The sequence below is a fragment of the Chrysemys picta genome, chromosome 22 (assembly GCF_011386835.1).
Source record: "Chrysemys picta bellii isolate R12L10 chromosome 22, ASM1138683v2, whole genome shotgun sequence".
In the NCBI taxonomy this organism is placed as follows: domain Eukaryota; kingdom Metazoa; phylum Chordata; order Testudines; family Emydidae; genus Chrysemys; species Chrysemys picta.
The window spans coordinates 14,261,916-14,285,510 of NC_088812.1; the positions used below are offsets into that span (position 1 = coordinate 14,261,916).

At 67.6% G+C, this 23,595-nt stretch overlaps 3 protein-coding genes across 8 annotated transcripts in view; 1 reads left to right on the forward strand and 2 right to left on the reverse strand.

Annotated features, from left to right (window-relative positions):
- Window positions 1-7,071: 7,071 nt before the first annotated feature.
- Window positions 7,072-12,866, forward strand: LOC135972055 (transcription factor Sp5-like). 2 transcript variants are annotated; one of them, XM_065575571.1, is made up of 2 exons: window positions 7,072-7,239; window positions 9,806-12,866. In XM_065575571.1, exons 1-2 carry the CDS (start codon window positions 7,094-7,096, stop codon window positions 10,743-10,745), a joined length of 1,086 nt encoding a protein of 361 aa, XP_065431643.1. In that variant the 5' UTR covers window positions 7,072-7,093; the 3' UTR covers window positions 10,746-12,866. The 2 variants fall into 2 exon arrangements, with proteins under 2 accessions (XP_065431643.1, XP_065431644.1); XM_065575572.1 differs by having other exon boundaries at window positions 7,100-7,239; window positions 9,801-12,866.
- Window positions 12,864-23,595, reverse strand: part of LOC135972091 (rho guanine nucleotide exchange factor 25-like) — a 28,199-nt gene continuing 17,467 nt past the window's right edge. For 3 of the 5 annotated variants that reach the window (XM_065575570.1, XM_065575566.1, XM_065575567.1), the window contains 9 exons: window positions 21,028-21,117; window positions 20,486-20,578; window positions 19,189-19,239; window positions 18,301-18,378; window positions 17,538-17,729; window positions 15,325-15,505; window positions 14,638-14,846; window positions 14,280-14,381; window positions 12,864-13,763 (listed from right to left, as the gene is read on the reverse strand). In XM_065575570.1, coding sequence (XP_065431642.1) covers window positions 13,674-13,763; window positions 14,280-14,381; window positions 14,638-14,846; window positions 15,325-15,505; window positions 17,538-17,729; window positions 18,301-18,378; window positions 19,189-19,239; window positions 20,486-20,578; window positions 21,028-21,117 — 1,086 coding nt within the window. In that variant the 3' untranslated portion in view covers window positions 12,864-13,673. The remainder of the gene's footprint in view (window positions 13,764-14,279; window positions 14,382-14,637; window positions 14,847-15,324; window positions 15,506-17,537; window positions 17,730-18,300; window positions 18,379-19,188; window positions 19,240-20,485; window positions 20,579-21,027; window positions 21,118-23,595) is intronic. The other 2 variants (XM_065575568.1, XM_065575569.1) reach the window with 2 other exon arrangements.
- LOC135977165 (uncharacterized) lies at window positions 21,262-23,338 on the reverse strand (the record flags this gene model as incomplete). Its single annotated transcript, XM_065576448.1, has 3 exons — window positions 21,262-21,298; window positions 22,366-22,568; window positions 23,285-23,338. Coding segments are annotated over 3 exons (294 nt in total), but the record flags the coding sequence as incomplete, so codon positions are not given.

The following is a 23,595-nucleotide window of genomic DNA, read 5'->3' on the forward strand; positions in this document are numbered from 1 at the left end:
TGCTTGCCCAGCCCTGGGCTCCCCCCCCCAGCTCTGCCGGTGCCCCTCACTCCCGACCCGCAGCCCCTGTTAGCCCAGCCCTGGGCTCCCCACCACAGCTCTGCCAGTGCCCCTCACTCCCGACCCACAGCCCCTGCTTGCCCAGCCCTGGGCTCCCCCCCACAGCTCTGCCGGTGCCCCTCACTCCCGACCTGCAGCCCCTGCTAGCCCAGCCCTGGGCTCCCCACCCCCAGCTCTGCCGGTGCCCCTCACTCCCGACCCACAGTCCCTGCTAACCCAGCCCTGAACTCCTCACACACACAGTTCTGCTGATGTCCCTGGAGCCCAAGCTACAATACGAAGCAGGGAGAGTCAAGGAGGCCAGTGGAAAACTCCAACCCATCCTGGCTAAGAAGCCCCATATTGTGGGGATCTGGGCAGGAGGGGCCAAGCCAACAACCCCTCCCCCCATGCCCCAAGATCAGGGCAGGGCTGTTCTGGAATCAAAGCAGACTGGCACAGACAGACAGATGGGCAGAGATACCGAGCAAGCAACAGCCGGCCTCATGGAGAACAATGTACAGATGAACGCCCAGGGGCACCGAGGGACGGACGGATACCCGGGTAGCAGCAAGGGACAGCCGGACACCCAGGGGGCACCGAGGGACAGCTGGACACCTGGGGGTACCGAGGGACAGCTGGACACCCAGGGGGCACCAAGGGACAGCCAGACACCCGGGTAGCACCCAGGGACAGCCAGACACCCGGGAGTACCGAGGGACAGCTGGACACCCAGGGAGCACTAAGGGATGGCTGGACACCCAGCCAGCCGGACACCCACGGGGCATCCAGGGACAGACGGACACCCAGGGGGCACCAAGGGACAGCCAGACACCTGGGTAGCACCCAGGGACAGCCAGACAGACCGGGAGCGCCGAAGCATGACCAGACACCTGGGGAGTGGTGAGAGACAGCCCAACACCTGAGGGGCACCGAGGGACAGCCGGACACCCAGGGAAGCGCCGAGCGACAGCGTCACAGCTGGACACCCGGGAGCACCAAGGGACAGCGTCACAGCTGGACACCCGGGGAGGGCTTTGGTGGTGATTTGCCTGTCCAGGGGGAGGGGGGGAGCGGCCGGGCCGCACTCCCAGCCCCACCATGCCCAGTAATGTGTCTGTTTGTCGGGTGCGCTGACTTCTGCGCATCCACCATCGCTGCGCTTGGCCCCGGCTGGGCCGGCCCCGCGGCATCGCCACTCCCAGGCCCGGCACGCTCGCTGCACAGACCGTGGGGCGCCGGCGGCTCCCGTCCGCCCGACAGGCCTGGGCAGCCTCTCTCCAAAAGCCCTCGTGGCGGTTGCGAGCCCCTGGCACATCTGGGCACCTCCCCCCAGCCCAGAGCCCAAGCTCCAGCCAGCCGGGAGCTGGAGCGAAGGGGCTCAGCCCGGAGAAGGGAGCCGCGAGGGAAGTTCCCCCTGCCGCTGTACCCACCGCGAGGACCCCGAGTCCCCCAGCTGGGCACCGTGTGTCTCTGCCATTGGTTCTTTGCCAGGCCCCGGCCTGACGGAGGAGACGGCAGCAGGACGAGCAGGGGAGGGCTGGAGATGGGGAGCAGGAGGCTGAGGGCGGATGGGACCAGCAGGGGGGAATGAACTTTAAGGGGCGTGGGGGTGTAAGCAGGAGGGAGCCGCTCTCTATCGCCCCTCCCCCAGACCAGGGGCAGAGACACCCCCCACTTCCAGGGGCGACCGATCCCCTTGCCCCTGGGATGGCTGGCAATGGGGGGGGCACAGCTGGAGGAGGGGGGATTTGCAGTTGTGTCCCCCAAGGATTGAACGGAGACACCCCCAGAGCAGTCCCAGCGTCTGCCCGTTCCAGGCTGGGAGCTGCCCTGGTTGAAATCAATCACTAGCCACTTGGCAGGCTGCAGCAGCCCCTGGGGTGCTGGATCCATGGGGCCAGGCAGGGGGGCAGGGTCCCAGCCACTGTTGGGGCAGCTGGACACACAGAGCCTATAGGTGAGAGCAGCGGGCACCCCTACCCCCCCCCCCCCGGATGCCCTCTAATGGGGCCATCTCCAGCCCAGCCCGTGATGGGCAACCCCCCTGCAGACTGCATGAGTCACCCACCATCTGGGTGTCATTCTGAACCTCTTCCTTCCCTTGCAGGGAGCGAGCTGAAGTGTGTGGGGGGTGGGGGGGTGGGAGGGGAAGGCGCCAGGACTCCTGGGTTCTAGGCACCTCAATAATATCCATTCCCAGCTCTGGGACGGGAGGGAGCCGACCCAGCCGAGTGGTCAGAGCAGGGGAATCCAAGGAGTCAGAACTCCTGGGTTCCATCCCCCAGTGCTGCCGCTGGGTCGGTCACTGCCAGGCTCTGGGCCTCAGTTTCCCCCAGTCTCCCATAAGGTACATGCTGGGGGCTGGGGACGGGCAGATTTAACCGGTGTCAGTGAAACACTCCAAGACCCCGAGCGAGGGACACTCCCTATTACCTGGCACCTGAGCGGGGCTGGTGAGCCCGGGGGTGGAGTCCGGCTGCTTCCCACCAGGGCTGGGAGCAGAGACCAGAATCCGCTCTGTGGCGCCTCCCACTGGGAGTACATGGGCCAGGGCAGCTCCCCCTGGCTGCTGGGACCTTTACCCCCCGACCCCGGGCCAGCCCCCCACAGCTAGAACCCAGGGCCAAGCCTGGTCCTATCCCCAGCTCTGGGGTGAAGTGGGTTGGGAGGGTCTAAGGATTAGAGTGGGGGCTGGGAGCCAGGACTCCTGGGTTCTATCTCCAGCTCTGGGACGGGAGTGGTGCCTAGTGGTTAGAGCTGGGGGGGGGGGTCTTGGAGCCAGGACGCCTGGGTTCTATCTCCAGCTCTGGGAGGGGAGTGGGGCCTAATGGTTAGAGCTGGGGGGGCGGGGTCTTGGAGCCAGGACTCCTGGGTTCTATCTCCAGCTCTGGGAGGGGAGTGGGGCCTAATGGTTAGAGCTGGGGGGGGGGTCTTGGAGCCAGGACTCCTGGGTTCTATCTCCAGCTCTGGGAGGGAAGTGGGGTCTAGTGGTTAAAACCCACCCACCCAGCATCAGCTGTCCTGGCCCCAGCCCCCCAGCTCTGGTCAGGGTGCAGGGCCGGGGGAGCCGGGGCAGGAGATAGGGGGCCCAGGGCCCAGAGCTGGGGGGGGAGCAGACTGGAGCTTTGTTTTAGCAGTTCAAAGCGATGCACCGGTTGTTTGCACTTCAAAGGGCGCAGCTGGGCCCGCGCGGAGTAATTAACAGCTGCATTACGAGGGACCCCCTGAAAGAGCCCCCCCCCGCCTGCCCCTGCCGCCACTGCACGTGCGCGCTCACACACAGACACACAAGCACGAATGCACACACACACCTGCTGCAACTACACACACACACACACACACACCCTGCTGTGACTGCACACACACACACACCCCCCTGCTGCAACTACACACACACACAGATAGACACACACACACCCTGCTGTGACTGCACACACACACACACACCCCTGCTGCAACTCCACACACACACCCTGCTGCAACTCCACACACAGACACACACACACACCCCACACTGCGACTGCACACACACACCCCACACTGCAACTCCACACACACACCCCTGCTGCGACTGCACACACACCCCACACTGCAACTCCACACACACACCCCTGCTGCGACTGCACACACACCCCATGCTGCGACTGCACACACACACCCCACACTGCAACTCCACACACACACCACGCTGCGACTGCACACACACACATCCCTGCTGCCATCATGCACATTTGCACACCCAGAGCTGTCACCATGCACACTCACACACACACCCTTGCCATTACTCACACACAAACATAAACACCCATCACTATCACACACACGCAGGGTTATGTGAGATGTGTCTAGGAAACGATGCCTCTTCCCTGACTGCATTGGACCCTACACATACACACACACAATCACACCTGCCACCGTTGGTCCACACAACCTGCCCACAAACACCTGCCAGTGACACACACACCCCAGCTGCTGCCGGACATTCACTGCATGCACACACTGCACGCACACACATGCTGCGGCAGCACCACGTTCACACACACACATACATAGACAACTCACACGCACCTACCATTGCTACACTCACACACCTGCCATCATTGATACACACACGAACACCCCAGCTGCTGCCACACATGCAGTGAACAAGCACACACACTGCTCACACACATTGCACAAACGCACTGCATGCGCACACACTGTACAAACACACTGCATGCACACACACATGTGCACTGCACATACATAGGCACTGCACAAACACACTGCATGCACATGCACACTGCACAAATGCACTGCATGCCCATGCACACTGCACAAATGCACATGCACACTGCACAAATGCACTGCCCGCATGCACCCCAGAAACACATGCACTGCAAAAACACACTGCACGCACACACATATACTGCACACACACTGCATGCACACATACATACTACACACACGCACTGCACAAACGCACTGTACACACTCTGCACAAACTGCACACACACACATACTGCACAAACACACTGCACGCACACACGCACTGCACAAACAACGCACTACATGCACACACGCACTACAAACACACTGCACAAACATATGCATTGCATGCACATACGCACCCACTGTGCACACACACACATGCACTGCTGCACCGCACATGTGCTGCTGCCACACTCATACAACACTCACACACACAACTCCCATTGCTACACACACACATGCACACACACACATCACTACCACACCCACCCACTTCTGCCTCTTGATACAACACCCAGCTTACGGCTGCCTGACCTGGCCCTCCTGGGGGAGAGGATGCCCCCTGCCAGCAGCCCCCCACCGCACCCCTCCCCATAGCACTGGGGCCATGCCCCACACCGATCCCAGTTCCCATCTCCATGTGCTAGACAGTTCCCTGCAGATGGTGCCCCCAGCCCTGTCACCCGCCGCCGAGCCGTAGGGCCAACCAACGGGGCCGGAAGGGCGAGCTGCAGCCGGCCAGCTGCGGCCTGGTGCCGTCTACACTAGCATTGTGTGAACACGTTTGAGTGACAGCTGTCCTGTAGACATGGCCAGGGAGGGGGGATACCAGCTCCTTGGCCTGGGGGCATGGGGTGAGGTCCTGGCACATACCAGAGGGCTGAGGGGGAGGGGGAGACAGAAACAGCCCCTCCCAGGGCGTTCACTGAAACCCACCCTAGGGATGGAAAGTGCTAATGGCGGGGGAGGGGGCAGCCCAGAGCCAGGAGATAAGGCAGCACAATGGGCTATTTGCATACAATGCCCCGCACCCAGCCCTGGGGCTCATCAAGGGCCTTGGGGGTGGGGGAGGGGAGGAGAGCTGGGGGAGGGGCAAACCTCCCCGCCCCGTACATGCAGCACAGCACCCTCCCCTCCTGCCAGGCTGGGGCCCATGTGCTGCTGGGCACTTGCTGTCCTAGCTGCTCGCTCACCGTATCTCACCACCTGGGAAGCGCGGGCGGATGCCAGCCCCTGTCTGGCTCCAGCAGCCACAGCCAGGCCCCTGCCAAGCAGCGGACAGGGACGGGGGCAGCCGGGCGCCATCCCCCAGGCCGGACACACGGACGCGGCACAGGGCGTCACCCCCCCCCCCCCAGGCCAGACACATGGATGCGGCACAGGGCGCCACCACCCCCTAGGCCTGACACACAGACACAGGCGAGCGCCACCACCCCCTAGGCCGGACACACGGACGCGGCACAGGGCGCCACCACCCCCTAGGCCGGACACACAGACACAGGCGGGCGTCACCCCCCAGGCCGGACACACGGACGCGGCACAGGGCGCCACCACCCCCTAGGCCGGACACACGGACGCGGCACAGGGTGCCCCTCCAGGCTGGACACATGGATGCGGCACAGGGCGTCACCCCCCCAGACCCGACACACGGACGCGGCACAGGGTGCACCCCTAGTCCGGACACACGGACGCGGCACAGGGTGTCACCCCCCAGGCCGGACACACGGACGCGGCACAGGGTGCCCCCCCAGCCCGGACACACAGACGCAGGCCCTGTCTCAGGGCCGGAGCCCGTTCTGTGTGGAAGGAGGCGGCCAGCTGGCCAGTCTTGGCAGAGCGGAGCCTTGGCAGACCTTGGAGAAGGGGGGGGGGATATCGTCTGTCTGTCTGTCCATCCATCCTGCTGTCATTCTGTCCATCTTCCAGTCAGTCTCTCTCGCTTTCCCGCAGGTGCCCCTCACCGGGGTATCTGGGAGCAAACGCTAATAACGTCACTGGCTTCAAGCGGGTCTCTGACCCACCCCCCAAGCCAGGCATGGGAGAGTTGATGTTTCATTCCCCCCTCCCTTTCCCCAGAAGGGGTGGTCTGTGGGGGGGGATCTTGGGGCGCCCTTCCCCGCCCCCCACTGTAGAGTCACACGGGGAATCTCCAGCATATCCGAAACTCCCGGGAGTGTCCCAAGGCGCTGGATACGAAGTGAGCCACGCAGCAGTGGGCCCCCAACAACCCAGTGGCCACCTGATCCTGGGGTGCCAAGCGGAGGGGATTCCCGTGGGCCCCTCCCCGCGTCTGTGTGGCCACAAAGCAGGAAGGGGCCAGTTGGGGTGGCCACTAGACACAGGGAGGCGGGATGGCCCAGTGGTTAGAGCCAGGAGGAGCGTCCTGGACCCGCAAACTCCCTCCCCTGTCCTAGATGCAGCCAGCTCTGGGGTGAGTCCCGGGGCCAGGCCCTGCTGCTGGGCTGGCATGTCACGTACCCAAGAGGAACCATTTGCTGCATCCCATGCGCTCATTCCCCTCCCCTCCCCCCCGGCTCCCTAAAAACCCCACCTCGCGCTGTACCTTTCAAGAGATAAAACGAGCCCCATCGGCCCCTTTGCATCCATAACAAGCGACCCAGCGGGGAGCCCGGCGCTTAAAGGAGACCCAGCCAGACCCCTTTGAAATCCCTCCATCTAGTTTAATGATTGGTTCGCTCCCGGACTTCAAAGGCTGCCTCCCCTCCGCACTCCTGATTGGCTGAGGGGGCAGCCCAAAAAAAAAAAAAAAAAGTTTGCGCGCAGGGGGAAAAGCGCAAAGATGCGGCCGGGGGAGAAGCGGCGGCTGGAGAAGGAGGATGACGCCTGCGAGCCGCGGCGCGCCGCGCTCCACGGAGCAGCCCTGAGCCGCCGGCCCTGGCCACAGCGCGCACGGCCCCCGGCTCCCGGACCCCAGCCCTGCTGCAGGTAAGGGGCGTCCCTTCCGGCCGGGAACGCAGGCGATCTCCCGGCTCCCCGCCCCAGCGGGGTGGGGATGGGCCGAGGGACCCCCCCACACCCCTTCCCAGCTGGAACGCTGCGTGCGCCCCGGAGAGCTGCGCCCTTCCGCACCCGAGTCCTGCGCCCTGCGACGCAGGGAGGCGAACCCTGTGCTGGGGGGATGTAGTAGCACTCCGAGGGCCCCGATCCTGAGCTGGAGGCAGGTCGCTGCCCGCAGCCGGGGGAGCAAAAAGAGGCGATTCCCATGGAAGATCCTCTCCGTGCGCTTTGCGTCGCTGCTGCTTAGCCTGGCACGGGACAGGGACCGTCTCCTGGTCCCCGGCCCGCCCTCTGGCTCCCTCCCCCAGCGGAGGGCAGCTAAGCCTCGGGCTGTGCAGACCCACGCCCCTTGAGCGTCTTCCCCGGGTCCCCTGGGGCCTAGCGGGTCCGTCCCCCGCAGAGACACATGGAGCCGGCCAGCCGCGCCCGCTCGCTCCGCCGGGTCCTGGGCCACGCCAGGGCTGCCCCAGTCATAGCGGAGTTGCCTGCCCCGAAAAGTTGATTCTCCCAGAGGGGCTGGTGGGGAGCCCTGGCCCCTGGAGCCCAAAGGACCAGAGCCCGGCTACACACTGGGACAGGCAGGCTAGTCACCAGCTGTCACGGGGTGCACCGTGTCCCCTGCCCCCCAGGCCGCGAGTCCCAGGTCAAGCACCCCCGACCCTCTAGCCTGTGACAAAGTCAGAGGGAGCGAAGCGCTGGGTCCTCCTCCCTTTCTGGCTAGGGTTGGGGGGGGTCATATTTTCACACTCCCTCCTCCCCCCAATCACAGGGCATGAGTCACTCGGCAGGGCCCCTGCCCCTGCGAGAGCCTTCTCCTCTGCAGCCCCTGCCACCCGCCTCTCCCAGGGCTCCGGTTCCCCTGAAACTTCAGCCGAGCCCCCTTGTCTCATTTATAACGGACTCGCCCCTCGCAGGCATCCGCACACTCCTGGGCGTGGGACACTGCTTGTGCATCAGGGTGAGCACCATGCTCAAATCACTGGTGATACGGGATGCACGGCCAAACCACTGGTGATACGGGATGCACGGGGCGGTCTCTGCGTCTCCCTTGTGGTGCAGGGGCCAGGGCTGCCTAGTGAAGATCCCCCAACCTCTGGGCCGGACTCTGCTCCCAGACACAAGGGTGAAATCCGTGGTGAATTCAGTGGGGACTCCAGAGCGCCGCCCATGGGACCGGGCTGGGGACTGGCGGGCGAGCCCCCCTATACTGCAGCAAAGCAAAGTTCTCAAACCCTCGAGAGAAACACTCCAGGGTCTCCAAGGTCAAATGTCTCCTGGTGGAAACAGACACGGAGCCCCGGAGACTGCCGAGAACAGACCCTGTTGGGTATCGCGGGCTGCCTGTGCCAGGCTCAGTCTAACCGCCACCCCGTGCAGATGGGCTGGGCAGTCCTCCATCCTGGCTTGGGTTAATAACCCAGCGTTGCAAACGCCTCAACTTTCTAGTCACCCCAGGGGCTGCCAGAGACACAGACAGAGGTGACCTGCTTGGCATCACTTAGGGCGCAGGAGTTGGGGGCTGTGCCCTGCGCCAAGCTGTGAGCCCGGACGCTGGGCACCGGGACGGTATAATAGACTGGGATCTATTCCCACCAATGGGGGGGAAGCCTCACCCCCGAGGCCTGACCCACCCTGGGCAGGGCACACCCACAGCTGCCAGGGCAGGAAGAGGAGTTTGCACCTCCAGACCCGCAGCTCCCAACCCAGAACTCCACTCAGGCAAGTCTATGGGGCTCCCAAGTCTGAGTGGTGCCCTGAGGTGTGCCCAGCGTTCCCCGGGGGGGGGGGGGGTCACCCAGGAACCGCATCCAGCCTCCCGCCCCCACCCTGGCTCTCTCCTGCGCCCGCTGACCTGCTGCCAGGCAGGAGGCTGGGAAGGGCAGGAGCCGGCTGGGTTTGGGGTGGGTCAGTCCTGCTGGGGGAGCTGGTGCCCGGGCACAAATGGGGGCCATTCGCATCAGAGGCTAATGAGCACCTCGGGCTGGGGGGTGCAGTTCTGTTCTGTGGGGCCCTGGGCACCCCCTAGAGGCAGGACTTGTGGAGCTGGGGAGGGGGGTGCTCCAGGTGGGTGATGGTGCAGCTTGGGGGGCCGGAGGCACGGTGGCTGGGGGGGTGTGATGTTGTGATGGGAAGGCAGGTGGGTGATGCTCTGGCAGAGGAGAGGGTTGCTGTGGCGGGGGGGCAGTCAGGTGACATAGGGGCTGGGGGGTGACCCTCTGGTGCAGGGGGTGGGAAGATGCTCAAGCTGGGGGGGGCAGGTGATGCAGGGCTGGGGGGTGAAGATGCTCAGGCTGGGGGGGCAGGTGATGCAGGGGCTGGGGGTGATGCTCAGGCTGGGGGGGGCAGGTTATGCACGGGCTGGGGGGGGAAGATGCTTGGGGGGGAGGAGATGCAGGGGCTGGGGGCAAGCTGCAGGGAGTGGTACTGGGAGGGGGGTTGTTCTCACTGCTAGGCCCGGCCCTGCCTGACTCCGGCTCTCTCTGCCCCAGGACAGGACCCCCGTCTCCTCCCCCGAGCGAGCTGCTCCCCACCACCCCTCCTTGGCGTTCCTGGCAGCGGCTGCGGGACCCTCCTCTGCGGACTTTGCCCCGGCAGCCGGCCCTGCTGGGATGTTTCAACGCTGGAGCAACGAGGTGCCAGCCGGCTCCGGGCTGAGTGCCCACGCCATGGCCTTTGGGCTGCCCAAGGCGCAGTACCCCGGGCACGTCGCCCCGGGCTCTCCCCTGACCCCACCGGCCGAGCACACCTACTCCTTCGAGCTGTCGCCGGTCAAGGTCCTGGCTCCCCAGGGGCTGCCCGGCTCTTCCTACCACTTCCCTGAGGCTCAGGACTTCCCCAGCTTCTTGGAGAGCTCTGGCGGCATGGCCCCCCGGCCCCTGGGCCCCGGCCCCCCCAATGCCCCAGCGGGTCATGCGGAAGATGCCCCCTGGTGGAGCCTGCAGCAGCCCACCCCGGGCAACCTGCCTGCCTTCCACCTGAGCCGGCCCCTGATGCTGGGGCCACAGCCCCCGCTCCCAGCCCTGCTACACGGCTCCCCAAAGGGGCTGCTGGGCCCGGCCCGGCGCTGCCGCCGCTGCAAGTGCCCCAACTGCCAGGCGGGCGCCGAGGAACCAGGCAAGAAGAAACAGCACCTGTGCCACTTGCCGGGCTGCGGGAAGGTCTACGGCAAGACGTCCCACCTGAAGGCCCACCTGCGCTGGCACGCGGGCGAGCGCCCCTTCGTCTGCACCTGGCTGTACTGCGGGAAGAGCTTCACCCGCTCGGACGAGCTGCAGCGTCACCTGCGGACTCACACGGGCGAGAAGCGCTTCGGGTGCCAGGGCTGCGGGAAGCGTTTCATGCGCAGCGACCACCTGGCCAAGCACATCAAGACCCATCAGGGCAAGCGGGTCAAGGGCGGCGGGGCCCAGTTGGGCGCCATCAAGCAGGAGTGAGGGGGCGGCGGACGGTGGGGGGGGCACGGGGAGGGCCGGCGCGGCTGCTATTGGGGACAGACCTGCGGGGGGGGGGAGGGAAACTGAGGCACACGCTTCTGGTCCCACATACAAAGACTCCACGTTGTGCGCACGCACCTGGAGACACACGGCCGAGGCAGAGCAGGTCCAGCCTGGGATCTGCGGGAAAGGTCCCAAATCTGGCCGCTCAGGCCAACTGGGAATGTTCGAAATATCCCACGTGGCCCTGATCACGTGGCCCAAAGCGCTTGGTTCCTCCAGGGTGGACCCTAGCGTCTCCACGGTGCCGGGCAGGTTTTCCCCGGGCGGCCTGCGGCACAGCCAGGGCCATCCCTCTCCACCGGAAACTTTGAGACAGAAGCCGTGAGACGTTTGGAGTTTGGCATTTCCCGACAGAAAACATCGCCTTGGGAAAGCTTTGGGTCGAAGACACACACACACACCCAAGCACCCGGACATCTGCAGAGACGCCCCCCCCCAGAGCACCCTGGCCACCCACAGAGATGCCCCCCCCGAACCACCCCGGCCACACACAGAGACGTGCCCCCAGATACCTGCGGAGACGCCACCCCCGGAGCACCCCGGACACTCGTGGAGATGCCTCCCCCAGAGTGCCCCCAGCCACCTGCGGAGATGCCCCCCCAGAGCGCCTGACTGCGGAGACGCCCCCCAGGAGTCTCAAATTTGCACAGCGCGTTCCCTCTGGAAAAGCCAGTCCTTGTGACCCAGGGGTGTGTGGGGACCCCCCGCCCCGGGCCTCCTCCCTCATTTATCTTCAGCAGGAACAATGGAGCAGCCAGTCCTGGGGGGCAGGGGAGGTTGGAAGTGGCTAGAACTAAACACAGGGCACTGAGACCCCCCCTGTCCTGGGGGGGGGCCTGACACCTGGACCCCACAGTGAACATGGGGGCAGCTGTCAAATCCCCCTTCCCCCGCGGGCGCCCGCGCAGTCACTGTGACATCACAGCGCGTGAGGTCACACACACGCTTCTGACACTGGCATGGCGGGGGGGCCGGCTCCAGGGGGCCAGACTGCGCCCCCTGCCCCATGTACAGCGCTTGACACCCATTAAACGCCTGACACCGCCCCTGCCACTCTGGTTGGTCCAGTCTCTAGGGCCCCGGTGGGAGGGAGCGGGGGGGACCCCGACCCAGCTGAGATGGGGGTTGCCGCCCAGAGAACAGGGGCAACCCTGGGGCGCTGTGAGGCACCACCAGAATGTGGCCACCTCTTGGGGGGGGGCTGCACTGGTGAGGGGCTGAGCCCCCGTGATCCCCCCGCTCCCACCCCACCTGCACCTTTGGGGGGACAAGGTGCTGAGCCGACATGGGGTTCTGGGGGGCAATGGCAGAGCAGATCCCCCCACTTTGGGCCCACAGCAGGGAGGGCTGTTTCAGGGAGCACATTTTTTGTGGGGGGGATCCAGGAATCCCTCGAGGGGGGCTCATTCCTGGGGGAGCTGTGGAGTGGGAGGGGGGCAGAGCCAGCAGGTGGGTAAACACTCCCCCATCCCCTGCAGGAGGGGGAACTGGCTCTGAGATCTGATCTGTCTGAATGCCCCCCTCCCCCCATGGCCATAAACAGGAAAGCCCCCCACCCATGTCCCTCACTCAACCCACAGCCCCCACCCCATACCCCCAACCTGCACCCCCCCACTAGTCAACACCCTCCAAGCTAGTGGCTGTGAGTGCAGGATGGGGCTGTAGGCACAGTCCGTGGGGCTTCGGGGGCCCCTCCTGCTGCTTCTCTCTGGCAAAAGCGGGGCCCCACCTCACAGCCTTGGCTGGGGCGCCCCGCTGCCCCCCACCTCTGGGGCCGGGCCTGAGCCTGCCAGGGGTGTCAGCAGCATGAGGAGGTGCTGCCCCCATGCCCTGGGCCCCGGGGGGTCCCGGGGAGCCCCATGGCGCTGCCCCTGGCAGCAGAGCCCATGCCCCAGAAATGGGCCTGCCCCACACAAGCGCGAGCCCTACACAGGACCAGGCTCCTACGGATGGGAGCGGGGGCGGGGAGCTGCCCCCCCAGGAGCACAGGAGGTGCTGTCACCCCCTAGAGGCCGTGAGTGAGGTGGGGCTCCGAGCTCAGTCAGTTTTTCCCCATTTGATAAACCAAAATCTTTATTATTAAACAAAATAATTTCCCTGCCCGGGGCCCGGCAGCATGCATATACAGGGGCCTGCGGGCCCGGGGGGGCGAGGTCCCTGGGGGGCGGGCCCAGGGGGGCCCCGCATTGCATTCCCTGGTCCAGAAAGGGGGCCTGATTCCCATGGGGAAAGGTGAAGCCTGGGAGAGAAGCCGCCTTTGGGCTGGGCGGCTGGGCCAGGCTAGAGGGTTGGGGGGCGGCCATGTTGCAATCTCTGGGGCCAGAGATGGGGGGTGGGAAGGGAAGGGCCCTGACAGCGTGGGGCTGCTAAAAGTCCCCCGGGAGCAAGGATGGGATGTCTGGGAACACCCCCACACACACATCCCTGCCACAAAGCAGGGGGAAGTGGGGGCCGCAGCTGGGGGTCAGGGCGACGGGGTCGGGGTCTGGCTGGGTCCAACCCAGCTCCCAGGCGGGGGCCGAGGCACCCTTCCCATCTGTCCAGAGCCCCATTTGCCCCCTCCCCAGCACCCCACTGCCCAGCCCCATCGCAGCTCCATGCACTGACGGGTCCTGGGTGGGGGAGGGGAAGACCCCCGTGCCCCCCTCAGCATGAGGGTCCTTGGCCAAAAGGAAGATGCTCAAGGTCACGTCCATGGTCCCTGCCTGGCTGCCCCTCCTCCCAGGGGGGGCAGCGTGGGGTGTGGGGCTCCAGGTCTCCCCGGCTTCACTCCAGTCTCCGAGGGGGGCCCCAGCCGTTCCTCGCGGGTCACTGCCTGGGTTGCGAGGGGGCAACAGCCTCCAGAGTCCACAGTGAGGGGGTGGGTCACAGCTCGTCTTCGTCGAGTTTGGCAAGCCGGGCGCTGGGGGTGTCGGAGCCCGGCTCGCGGAGCGGGCAGCCTGCCCCCCTCAGGACCTGCCAGGGACAAACGCAGCCAGAGTCAGCACCCCACCCCCAGCCAGACTCCTCTGCCTGCCCCAAAGCTGGGGAGCGCTGGCCCCTGCTCCCCAGAACCTGCGGTTCCCCCCCCCCAGCACCACCAGGCCTCAGCCCCGAACTCACAAGAGCCGACCACAAACCCCCAGCGGACGGGAACCACTGCAGATACGGGGCTCGGGGGGCAGCGGGTTGGGATTGGGGGGCATCAGCTGAGCTCAGGGGGAGCCCAGGGCTGGGCTAGCAGGGGCTGCGGGTCGGAATTGGGGGGCACTGGCTGAGCTGCGGGGGAGCCTAGGGCTGGGTTGGCAAGGGGTTGTGGTTCAGGATTGAGGGGAACCGGCAGGGCCCAGCGGGACCCTATTGCAAAGCAGGAGCAGAAGAGACGTTCCCCGGCGAGCCCCCATTGCCCCAGCCCCCCCACACCTGCTCCCCACCCCCCAGTTCCAGCCCTGGAAGCTGCATGGCCCTTATTGATCTGTTCCCATCACTCACCCCAGGGGGGGGCTCGCCTGGCTGGGGGCCCCCGGGGAAGTCGAGGCAAACATGGGCCGGGGAGGCCGTCCTGGGCGCGGGGGAGCTCTGGCTGCGGGCGGGCTGCAAGGGAAGCGCGAGGAGAAGTGGACCCAGGCGTCCTGGCTCAGGGAAGGGGCTTCCCCAAGGCTGGGCTCCCCAGACCCCGACTTCAGTCCCTGCCCCCCGCCCCCTACCTCAGCTGGCCCCCAGACCCCGACCTCAGTCCCTGCCCCCCACCCCCTACCTCAACTGGCCCCCAGACTCCAACTTCAATCCCTGCCCCCTACCTCAGCTGGCCCCCCAGTCCCTGCCCCCCGCACACCAATCCCCCCAGTACCTCAGTGGGCGGTGGGTGGCTGCTGGGCAGGTAGATGGAGGGCAGGGAGGAGTTGTAGGCCCGGAGGCCGGGCCCCATGTTCCTGTCCATGGAGGCGGAGGAGTGGGGACGCATTGGGCCGCTGGGTGGCGATGCCCGCGGGGCCCCCGCCCAGCCCAGGCTGTGGGACTTGCTCTCCCGCCGCTGGTACTCGATGGGCGACTGCAGCGCTGTGGGGGGGAACCACACGGGGCAGCACGTGTGTCACACGCTGCACAGAGCCACATGCACGCTCACACGGCGCACGGGCCGCACACGCCTGGGGGACAGCTCCCCTCCCCTGACCATTCTGGGAACCTCTCACCCTGCCGGGCCATAGGTAGGACAGATAAGGGGGGAGGGGGGAAAGTGCACCCAAGGGGAGGGGGCTAGGGCAACCTGGAGGTCTGAGGGGGGCTAGAGCAGCCTGTGGGCGGGACACCCCAGGGGCGGGGCTGTGGACAGGGCAGCCTGTAGGCGGAGCTGTGGGCGGGACATCCCAGGGGCGGGGCTGTGGACAGGGCAGCCTGTAGGCGGGGCATCCCGGGGTGGGGCTGTGGGCGGGGCAGCCTGTGGGCGGGACATCCCAGGGGCGGGGCTGTGGGCGGGGCAGCCGAGGGCCGGGGGAGGGGCCGGGGCAGCCCCGGTGGAGGAGTGGGGGGCACCTACCATTGAGGAAGTCGCGCTGGGTCTCCAGGATGTGGCTGATGTCGGCCGCCCAGGCCCGGGCGATCTCGGGGGCCGCGGCCTGGAGCACGTAGCGGACGCTGCTGCGGTCGGCGCCCCGCGACGTCAGGGCGAACTTGCAGGGGTCGTTCTCCACGCCCTCCTCCAGCCCCAGGCAGCTGACCTGCCGCAGGGAGCCCAGCCTAAGAGGGGAGCCGGCCCAGCCCCCCGCCACCGGCTGCCCCCTCCCCCAGGGCCTGGGGCCCACACTGGAGCGGGCAGGTGGAGGCACAGCCGGGGGCGCTCAGTTCCCCTCGAGGGTACCCTGGCTCTGGTCCAAGTCCCCCTGGTGTAGAGGGGCAGGAGGGCTCCCAGGCGTGGGTCACAGGGCGGGGAGGGGGCAGTGGTGGGGAGCAACCCCCAGGTGTGGGTCACAGGGCTGGGAGGGTGCAGTGGCGGTAGGGTGACCAGATGTCCCGATTTTATAGGGACAGTCCCGATTTTTGGGTCTTTTTCTTCTATAGGCTCCTATTACCCCCCACCTGCTGTCCCGATTTTTCCCACTTGCTGTCTGGTCACCCTAAGTGGCGGGGAGCGACCCCCAGGCGTGGGTCACAGGGAGGGGGCAGTGGCGGGGAGTGATCCCCAGGCGTGGGTCACAGGGAGGGGACGGTTTAGTGGCGGGGAGCGATCCCCAGGCGTGGGTCACAGGGCGGGGAGGGTGCAGTGGCGGGGAGCGACCCCCAGGTGTGGGTCACAGGGCGGGGAGGGTGCAGTGGCAGGGAGCGACCCCCAGGCGTGGGTCACAGGGCGGGGACGGTGCAGTGGCGGGGAGCGTCCCCCAGGCGTGAGTCACAGGGTGGGGAGGGGGCAGTGGTGGGGAGCGACCCCCAGGCGTGGGTCACCGGGCGAGGACAGTGCAGTGGCGGGGAGCGACCCCCAGGCGTGGGTCACAGGGCGGGGACGGTGCAGTGGCGGGGAGCGACCCCCAGGCGTGGGTCACAGGGCGGGGACGGTGCAGTGGCGGGGAGCGACACCCAGGCGTGAGTCACAGGGTGGGGAGGGGGCAGTGGCGGGGAGCGACCCCCAGGCGTGGGTCACAGGGCGGGGAGTTGGCAGTGGCGGGGAGCGACCCCCAGGCGTGGGTCACAGGGCGGGGAGGGGGCAGTGGCGGGGAGCGACCCCCAGGTATGGGTCACAGGGTGGGGAGGGGGCAGTGGTGGGGAGCGACCCCCAGGCGTGGGTCACAGCACGGGGATGGTGCAGTGGCGGGGAGTGACCCCCAGGCGTGGGTCACAGCACGGGGATGGTGCAGTGGCGGGGAGCGACCCCCAGGCGTGGGTCACAGGGCGGGGACGGTGCAGTGGCGGGGAGCGACCCCCAGGTGTGGGTCACAGGGTGGGGAGGGGGCAGTGGTGGGGAGCGACCCCCAGGCGTGGGTCACAGCACGGGGATGGTGCAGTGGCGGGGAGCGACCCCCAGGCGTGGGTCACAGCACGGGGACGGTGCAGTGGCGGGGAGCGACCCCCAGGCGTGGGTCACAGGGCAGGGACGGTGCAGTGGCAGGGGGCTGCAGGGGTCACAGCACATGAGGTCCCAGCCCCTCACTTCCCGCTCCCTTTGGCCGTTGCCCCTGGGAAAGGTGCCTGCGAACCCCATTTTGCCCCCTTTGCTGTGTGTGTGTTGGGGGACAGGTCGGGCAGGCCGTGGGTCCTGCCCTGCAAGATGCCCCCAGGGTTTGAGCTGGGCATCAGCTTCCAACCATTTGGGTCTCACCAAAGGGGGTAGGAGGCTCCTCTGAGAGGCGGGACTTGCCTGGGTGGGCGGAGCTTCCTGAGGCTAGGATGGGGTGAGGCCTGCTAGGGGTGAGGCTCCCTGGTGGGAGCTGGGCTTCTGGCATGGGCAAGGTCTGATAAAGGCAGGGCTCCCTGGTGGGGCCGTGGCTTGCCAGAGGTGGGGCTCCATGGATGGGGGCAGGGCCAGCCAGGGGCGGAGCTCCATGGGTGGGTGTGGCCTGCTAGAGGTGGGGCGGGGCCTGCCAGGGGCAGAGTTCCATGGATGGGTGTGGCCAATTAGAGGTTGGGCGGGGCCTGCCAGGGGCGGGGCTCCATGGGTGAGTGTGACCCGCTAGAGGTGGGGGCTGGGCTTGCCAGGGGCGGGGCCCGCTAGAGGTGGGGGCGGGGCTCCCTGGCTGGAGGCGGGGCTCCCGGCCGTACCTTGATGCTGCTCTTGAAGAGGTAGGCGGGCGTGGCGAAGGCCTTGCGCCGCTCCAGCGGCTCGCTGAGGATGACGAGCTGCTCGAAGAGGAAGACGCGTCGCTCCCTGCAGCGCGGCAGGAACCCGCCGTCCTGCTCCGTCACCCAGAAGGTGTCCTGCTGCAGCAGCTTCCCCTGCGCCGTCAGCTTGCCCTGGGGGGGTGGGAGGGGTCACCTGGGGGCCAAAAGCACCCCTACCCCAGCACCCCCAACTTCCTGTCACCCCCCTGCGCCCCACCAACACCTAACCCACCCGGCCAGCGCCCCCACCTGACCACGCCCCAGCCCCCCATCAGTACCCACTCCATCTGGCCAATCAGGGGACAGCCCCGGCCCCACAGGACCCACTGGGGTGCTCAGGTTCGGATCCCAGTTCCAGGGAATCCTTGGGGGAAATCGGTGCCCCTTGGTGGCCGCTCGGCGAACAGGCGAGAGGGCAGAACGCAGACAGGAACCGGCTCGGCACCCTGGAATATGGGCAAAGAGCCATGCCCCCCCCCCAACACCCCACAGGGACATGGACCCCTCAACCCCCCCCCAGTGGGCACAGACCCCCTAATCCCCCCCCCACATCCCCGGGTCCTCGAGTGCCCCAGGGGGGGCCATGGCAGGCTGATAGCAGAGCCTACTCCATCCCCCTGCGGCGGGAGCAAAGGCTGCCCCAGCACAGGGCCTACGCGTGGGGGGGGAGACGGGGGTTGATTGGAGCCCCCCCAACTCCTACCTCGAAGCCCTGCAGCCGCCCCACGTTCATCATGTCGTTGCAGCGCTTGGGCACGAAGCACATCACCTCCACGGCTTTCTGTGAGGCAAGGGGGCGTGAGAGCCGGGGGGAGGCCCTGGGCCCCGTGCGCCCTGGGGGGCAGGAGCTGCAGATACTTGGGGCTGCAAGTCAGGAGTGAGGGGCACTGGCAGAGTTGGGTGGGTTATCCCCAGACTCGCCCCCCCCCCCCCCACTGGCCATGTAATGACCCAGTTGCTTTCATTTTCCCAATGGGAACTGAACCAACCCCAGGATGAACCTCCCTGGCAAACACCCGCTCTGGTCCCCATGGAGACGCTGCCCCGTGCCCCCCTCCGGTCCCCACGGAGATGCTGCCTCTTGCCCCCTCCGGTCCCCACGGAGATGCTGCCTCTTGCCCCCTACGGTCTCCACGGAGACTCTGCCCCTTGCCCCCTCCGGTCCCCACAGAGACGCTGCCCCGCGCCCCCTCCGGTCCCCACAGAGACACTGCCCCGCGCCCCCTCCGGTCCCCACGGAGACGCTGCCTCTTGCCCCCTACGGTCCCCACGGAGACGTTGCCCCTTGCCCCCTCCGGTCCCCACAGAGACACTGCCCCGTGCCCTTTCCGGTCCCCACGTAAAAGCTGCCCACTGCCCTCCTGGTCCCCATGGAGATGCTGCCCGTGGTCCCCCGGTTCCCATGGAAATGCTGCCTGCTGCCCCCTGGCAACCTCACTTTGTCCCCATGGAAACTCTGCCCAATTCCCCCGACAATGCTACAGAACTGGGATGGTGCATTTTCAGGCGACCCCCAGCCCAGTGGGGCCTTGCCCTGGGCAGAGGCTTGTGGGCCGGGTGCCCCCCCGCTCCCAGCTCTCGCCGGCCCTACCTCCAGCTGCTCCGTGTCCATCCCGGCCTTGCTGTAGTACTTCAGGAAATCCTGGGACGCAAGAGAAAACAGGACTGAGGGATGGAAAAGGGGGTGCCATGACCCCCCCAAGGGGCTGGCAATGGCCCCAATTAACCCCCAAGCAGATGGCATCCCTCCGAACATGGACAGGGCAGGAGGAAGAAGCAGATGGCTCATGTCCCCTGGAAATGGGCAGCCTGGCATGGGCGGCTGGCTCTGGGGCGGAGCGTCCCTGTGACGAAGTGGGGGGTTTTCTTGTTTTCTGTGGAGTTTCAATGGTTTGCATGCGGAGGGGGTGGGACTCAGTTTCCCTGGGTGTTACTGGTTTAACGAGGTGAGGGGAGAGGGAGTTTGTTTTGCAGAGGACGGGAGAGAGGACGTGGTGACCCAGCCGATTGCCAGGAGGATGGATACCCCAGTGACCGGTGACCTGGTGACCCAGAGGCCCAGCTGAGGAGACGCAGCCGGTTCTGGCCAGTGGGCGGACAATGGGCTGCAGAGTGAGGACCCAGTGACCTAACCAGCCGGTTCCAGCCAGAGGACAGAAGTGAGGAGAGGAGGCCCCGGTTTACGACCCTGTTTCCCTGGAGAGAAGCCAATGGACAGAGGCGGGGCCTGGGGCCGGGGATCTCAGATGCCCAGCTGGGAGTAGGGGGGCTCTGGGCTAGAGAGGGGGAGCAGGCAGAGCCCACCTGGATGCAGAGAGACTGGGGTGTGCTGGGCTGAGGGAGGCCAGGCCTGAGGCCCTGAGAGTTTCCTGTGCTGTGTTCAACTCTCAATAAACCCTCCTGTTTTACACTGGCTGAGAGTCACTCCAGTCTAGAGAACAGGGTGGCATCAACCCCTTTGGTCCAGAGTGAGTGGACTCCCTGAGGGGGCCCACGGCGAGAAACAGGTGTGCTAGGGCTCCGAGAGGTGCGGATCCAGGAGGTGGAGGGGCCTGACCCCGAGAGAGAGTGGACCCCCGAGAAGGGCTGTCTCACTAAAAGGGGCACCCCCCACGGACCGCACGGGGCCAAGAGTGGACACGATCTGTGAGTCCGTGACAGTCCCCAGCCCTGGGCAGCCCGGCATAGGTGGCTGGCTCTGGGGTGGAGCATCCCTAGCCCTGGGCAGCCCGGCGTGGGCAGCTGGCTCTGGGGCAGCGCATCCCCAGCCCTGGGCAGCAGGGTGTGGGCGGCTGGTTCTGGGGTGGAGCGTCCCCAGCCCTGAGCAGCCTGGTGTGGGCGGCTGGCTCTGGGGCGGAGCGCGTCTGGTCCTGGCAGACCTTTCTCACCTTGAGCAGCAGCTGGTATTTCATGATCCTCTGCACCGGCTTGATCAGCAGGTCATTGAGTTGCAGCCTGTGGCCCAGCTCCTGCTTCAGCTCCTGGGGAAACAGAGGCAGCACATCAGCCCCCTCGTGCTCCCCACGGGCCCGGGCCCACCCACCTCCAGGAGGGTCCAGCCAGGGTGGGGGGCAGATGGGGCAAACTGGGGTTCTGGCTGGGGCAGTAAGTGTGTGTGGGGGTCAGACGAGCCAGGGAGCGTTGGGGGTTGGATGGGTTGAGCTGGGGTCCCAGCTGGGGGAGCGAGGAGGGGTTGGATGGAGTGAGGTGGGATCCTGGCTGGGGGAGTGAGGGTGGGGGGCTTGGAAGGGGTGAGGCAGGACAGCAAGAGGGGAGTCAGACGGGGGAACTGGGGAGAGAGGCGGGGGTCGGATGGGGCAGGTTGCAGAGGGCGAGTTGGGGACTGGGGGGGGTCGGATGGGGGTAACCAGAGTCCCAGCTCGGGGGGGGGTCATAGAGGGGCCGGATGGGGAAGCTGGGGTCCCCTCACCTCAAAATAGGAGTCGATGTACTCAGAGACAATGTGCTCCGATTTGGGTTTGTTCTGGCAGTAAACGACGTACATGTGCAAACGGCGCTCCTGGAAGGGAACAGGGGGCAGGTGACAATGCTCCCAGGCACACGCCTGCACACGCCACAACATGCCCCACACATGCGCACAGCCCCCAACACGTGCCAGCCCATGCGACCACATGCTAATACACGCTGGAACATGCTCCCGCGTCTATCCTCGCAGGGGGGTGGCTGATGCCCGCTGGGACCTGCAGCAGCCCCCAGCGGAGGCGGTATGCCCAGCAGTTACGTGACCACAGGAGAGGTGGCAGGGCCCGTGCAGCACCATATGGCAGCCAGCCCCACGGTGCGGGGCCCTCGAGATGTGGGGGAGAAGGCAGGGGGGCAGCATAGATCAGGGGCGGGGCCCTCACTGTATGAGGGGTGGGGCATGGTGGGGCGGGGTCCTTGTGGCGTGATGGGGCAAAACCTGTGGGAGGGGCAGAGGCCATGTGGCGTGGGTGGGGTTCCCTTGGTGTGACAGGGCAGGACCTGGGCCCCACGGCACAGCGAGGCGGAGGGGTGGGGTGGAGTAAGCAAGTCATGAGAGGGCAGGGCCTGCACGGGGCAGAGTCCTGGGGTGTGATGAGGTGGGGTCCTTGTGGCATGGTGGGACCTGGGGGCAGGGGGGGGCCAGGGGCAGGCTGGTGAGGCAGGGCTGGTGGTGGGGTGGGGCCTGGGGGTGGGGGCGGGACCATGGGCAGGCTGGCGAGGCAGGGCTGGGGGTGGGGTGGGGCCTGGGGGCAGGGTGGGGGCGGGGCCAGGGGCAGGCTGGCGAGGCAGGGGTGGGGGGTGAGGCAGGGCCTGGGTGCAGGGTGGGGGCGGTGCCAGGGGCAGGCTAGCGAGGCAGGGGTGGGGGTGGGGTGGGGCCTGGGGGCAGGGTGGGGGCGGGGCCAGGGGCAGGCTGGCGAGGCAGGGGTGGGGGGTGAGGCAGGGCCTGGGTGCAGGGTGGGGGCGGTGCCAGGGGCAGGCTAGCGAGGCAGGACTGGGGGGTGAGGCAGGGCCTGGGGGCAGGGTGGGGGCGGTGCCAGGGGCAGGCTGGCGAGGCAGGGCTGGGGGTGGGGTGGGGTGGCCTGGGGGCAGGGCGGGGGCGGTGCCAGGGGCTGGCTGGCAAGGCAGGGCAGGGTGGGGGCAGAGCAGTGCCAGGGGCAGGCTGGCGAGGCAGGGGTGGGGGTGGGGTGGGGCCTGGGGGCAGGGTGGGGGCGGGGCCAGGGGCAGGCTGGCGAGGCAGGGGTGGGGGGTGAGGCAGGGCCTGGGTGCAGGGTGGGGGCGGTGCCAGGGGCAGGCTAGCGAGGCAGGACTGGGGGGTGAGGCAGGGCCTGGGGGCAGGGTGGGGGCGGTGCCAGGGGCAGGCTGGCGAGGCAGGGCTGGGGGTGGGGTGGGGTGGCCTGGGGGCAGGGCGGGGGCGGTGCCAGGGGCTGGCTGGCAAGGCAGGGCAGGGTGGGGGCAGAGCAGTGCCAGGGGCAGGCTGGCGAGGCAGGGGTGGGGGCAGGGTGGGGGCGGTGCCAGGGGCTGGCTGGCAAGGCAGGGCAGGGGTGGGGCCAGGGGCAGGCTGGCGAGGCAGGGCTGGGGGTGGGGTGGGGCCTGGGGCAGGGTGGGGGCGGTGCCAGGGCTGGCTGGCAAGGCAGGGCAGGGGTGGGGCCAGGGGCAGGCTGGCGAGGCAGGGCTGGGGGTGGGGTGGGGCCTGGGGGCAGGGTGGGGGCGGTGCCAGGGGCTGGCTGGGGAGGCAGGGCAGGGGTGGGGCCAGGGGCAGGCTGGCGAGGCAGGGCAGGGTGGGGCCAGGGGCAGGCTGGCGAGGCAGGGCTGGGGTTGGGGTGGGGCCTGGGGGCAGGGTGGGGGCGGTGCCAAGGGCTGGCTGGGGAGGCAGGGCAGGGGTGGGGCCAGGGGCAGGCTGGCGAGGCAGGGCTGGGGTTGGGGTGGGGCCTGGGGGCAGGGTGGGGGCGGTGCCAGGGGCTGGCTGGGGAGGCAGGGCAGGGTGGGGCCAGGGGCAGGCTGGCGAGGCAGGGCAGGGTGGGGCCAGGGGCAGGCTGGCGAGGCAGGGGTGGGGGGTGAGGCAGGGCCTGGGGGCAGGGTGGGGCGGTGCCAGGGGCAGGCTGACAAGGCAGGGCTGGGGGTGGGGTGGGGTGGCCTGGGGGCAGGGCGGGGGCGGTGCCAGGGGCTGGCTGGCAAGGCAGGGCAGGGTGGGGGCAGAGTAGTGCCAGGGGCAGGCTGGCGAGGCAGGGGTGGGGGCAGGGCAGGGGTGGGGCCAGGGGCAGGCTGGCGAGGCAGGGCTGGGGGTGGGGTGGGGCCTGGGGCAGGGTGGGGGCGGTGCCAGGGGCTGGCTGGCAAGGCAGGGCAGGGGTGGGGCCAGGGGCAGGCTGGCGAGGCAGGGCAGGGGTGGGGCCAGGGGCAGGCTGGCGAGGCAGGGCTGGGGGTGGGGTGGGGCCTGGGGGCAGGGTGGGGGCGGTGCCAGGGCTGGCTGGCAAGGCAGGGCAGGGTGGGGCCAGGGGCAGGCTGGCGAGGCAGG

Excerpts from the sequence above, each read along its gene's own strand:
- LOC135972055 (XM_065575571.1), top strand. The coding sequence starts at position 7,094 with ATGCGGCCGGGGGAGAAGCGGCGGCTGGAGAAGGAGGATGACGCCTGC. Across the intron at positions 7,240-9,805 it reads GGACCCCAGCCCTGCTGCAG|GACCCCCGTCTCCTCCCCCG; the intron begins GTAAGGGGCGTC and ends GCCCCAGGACAG.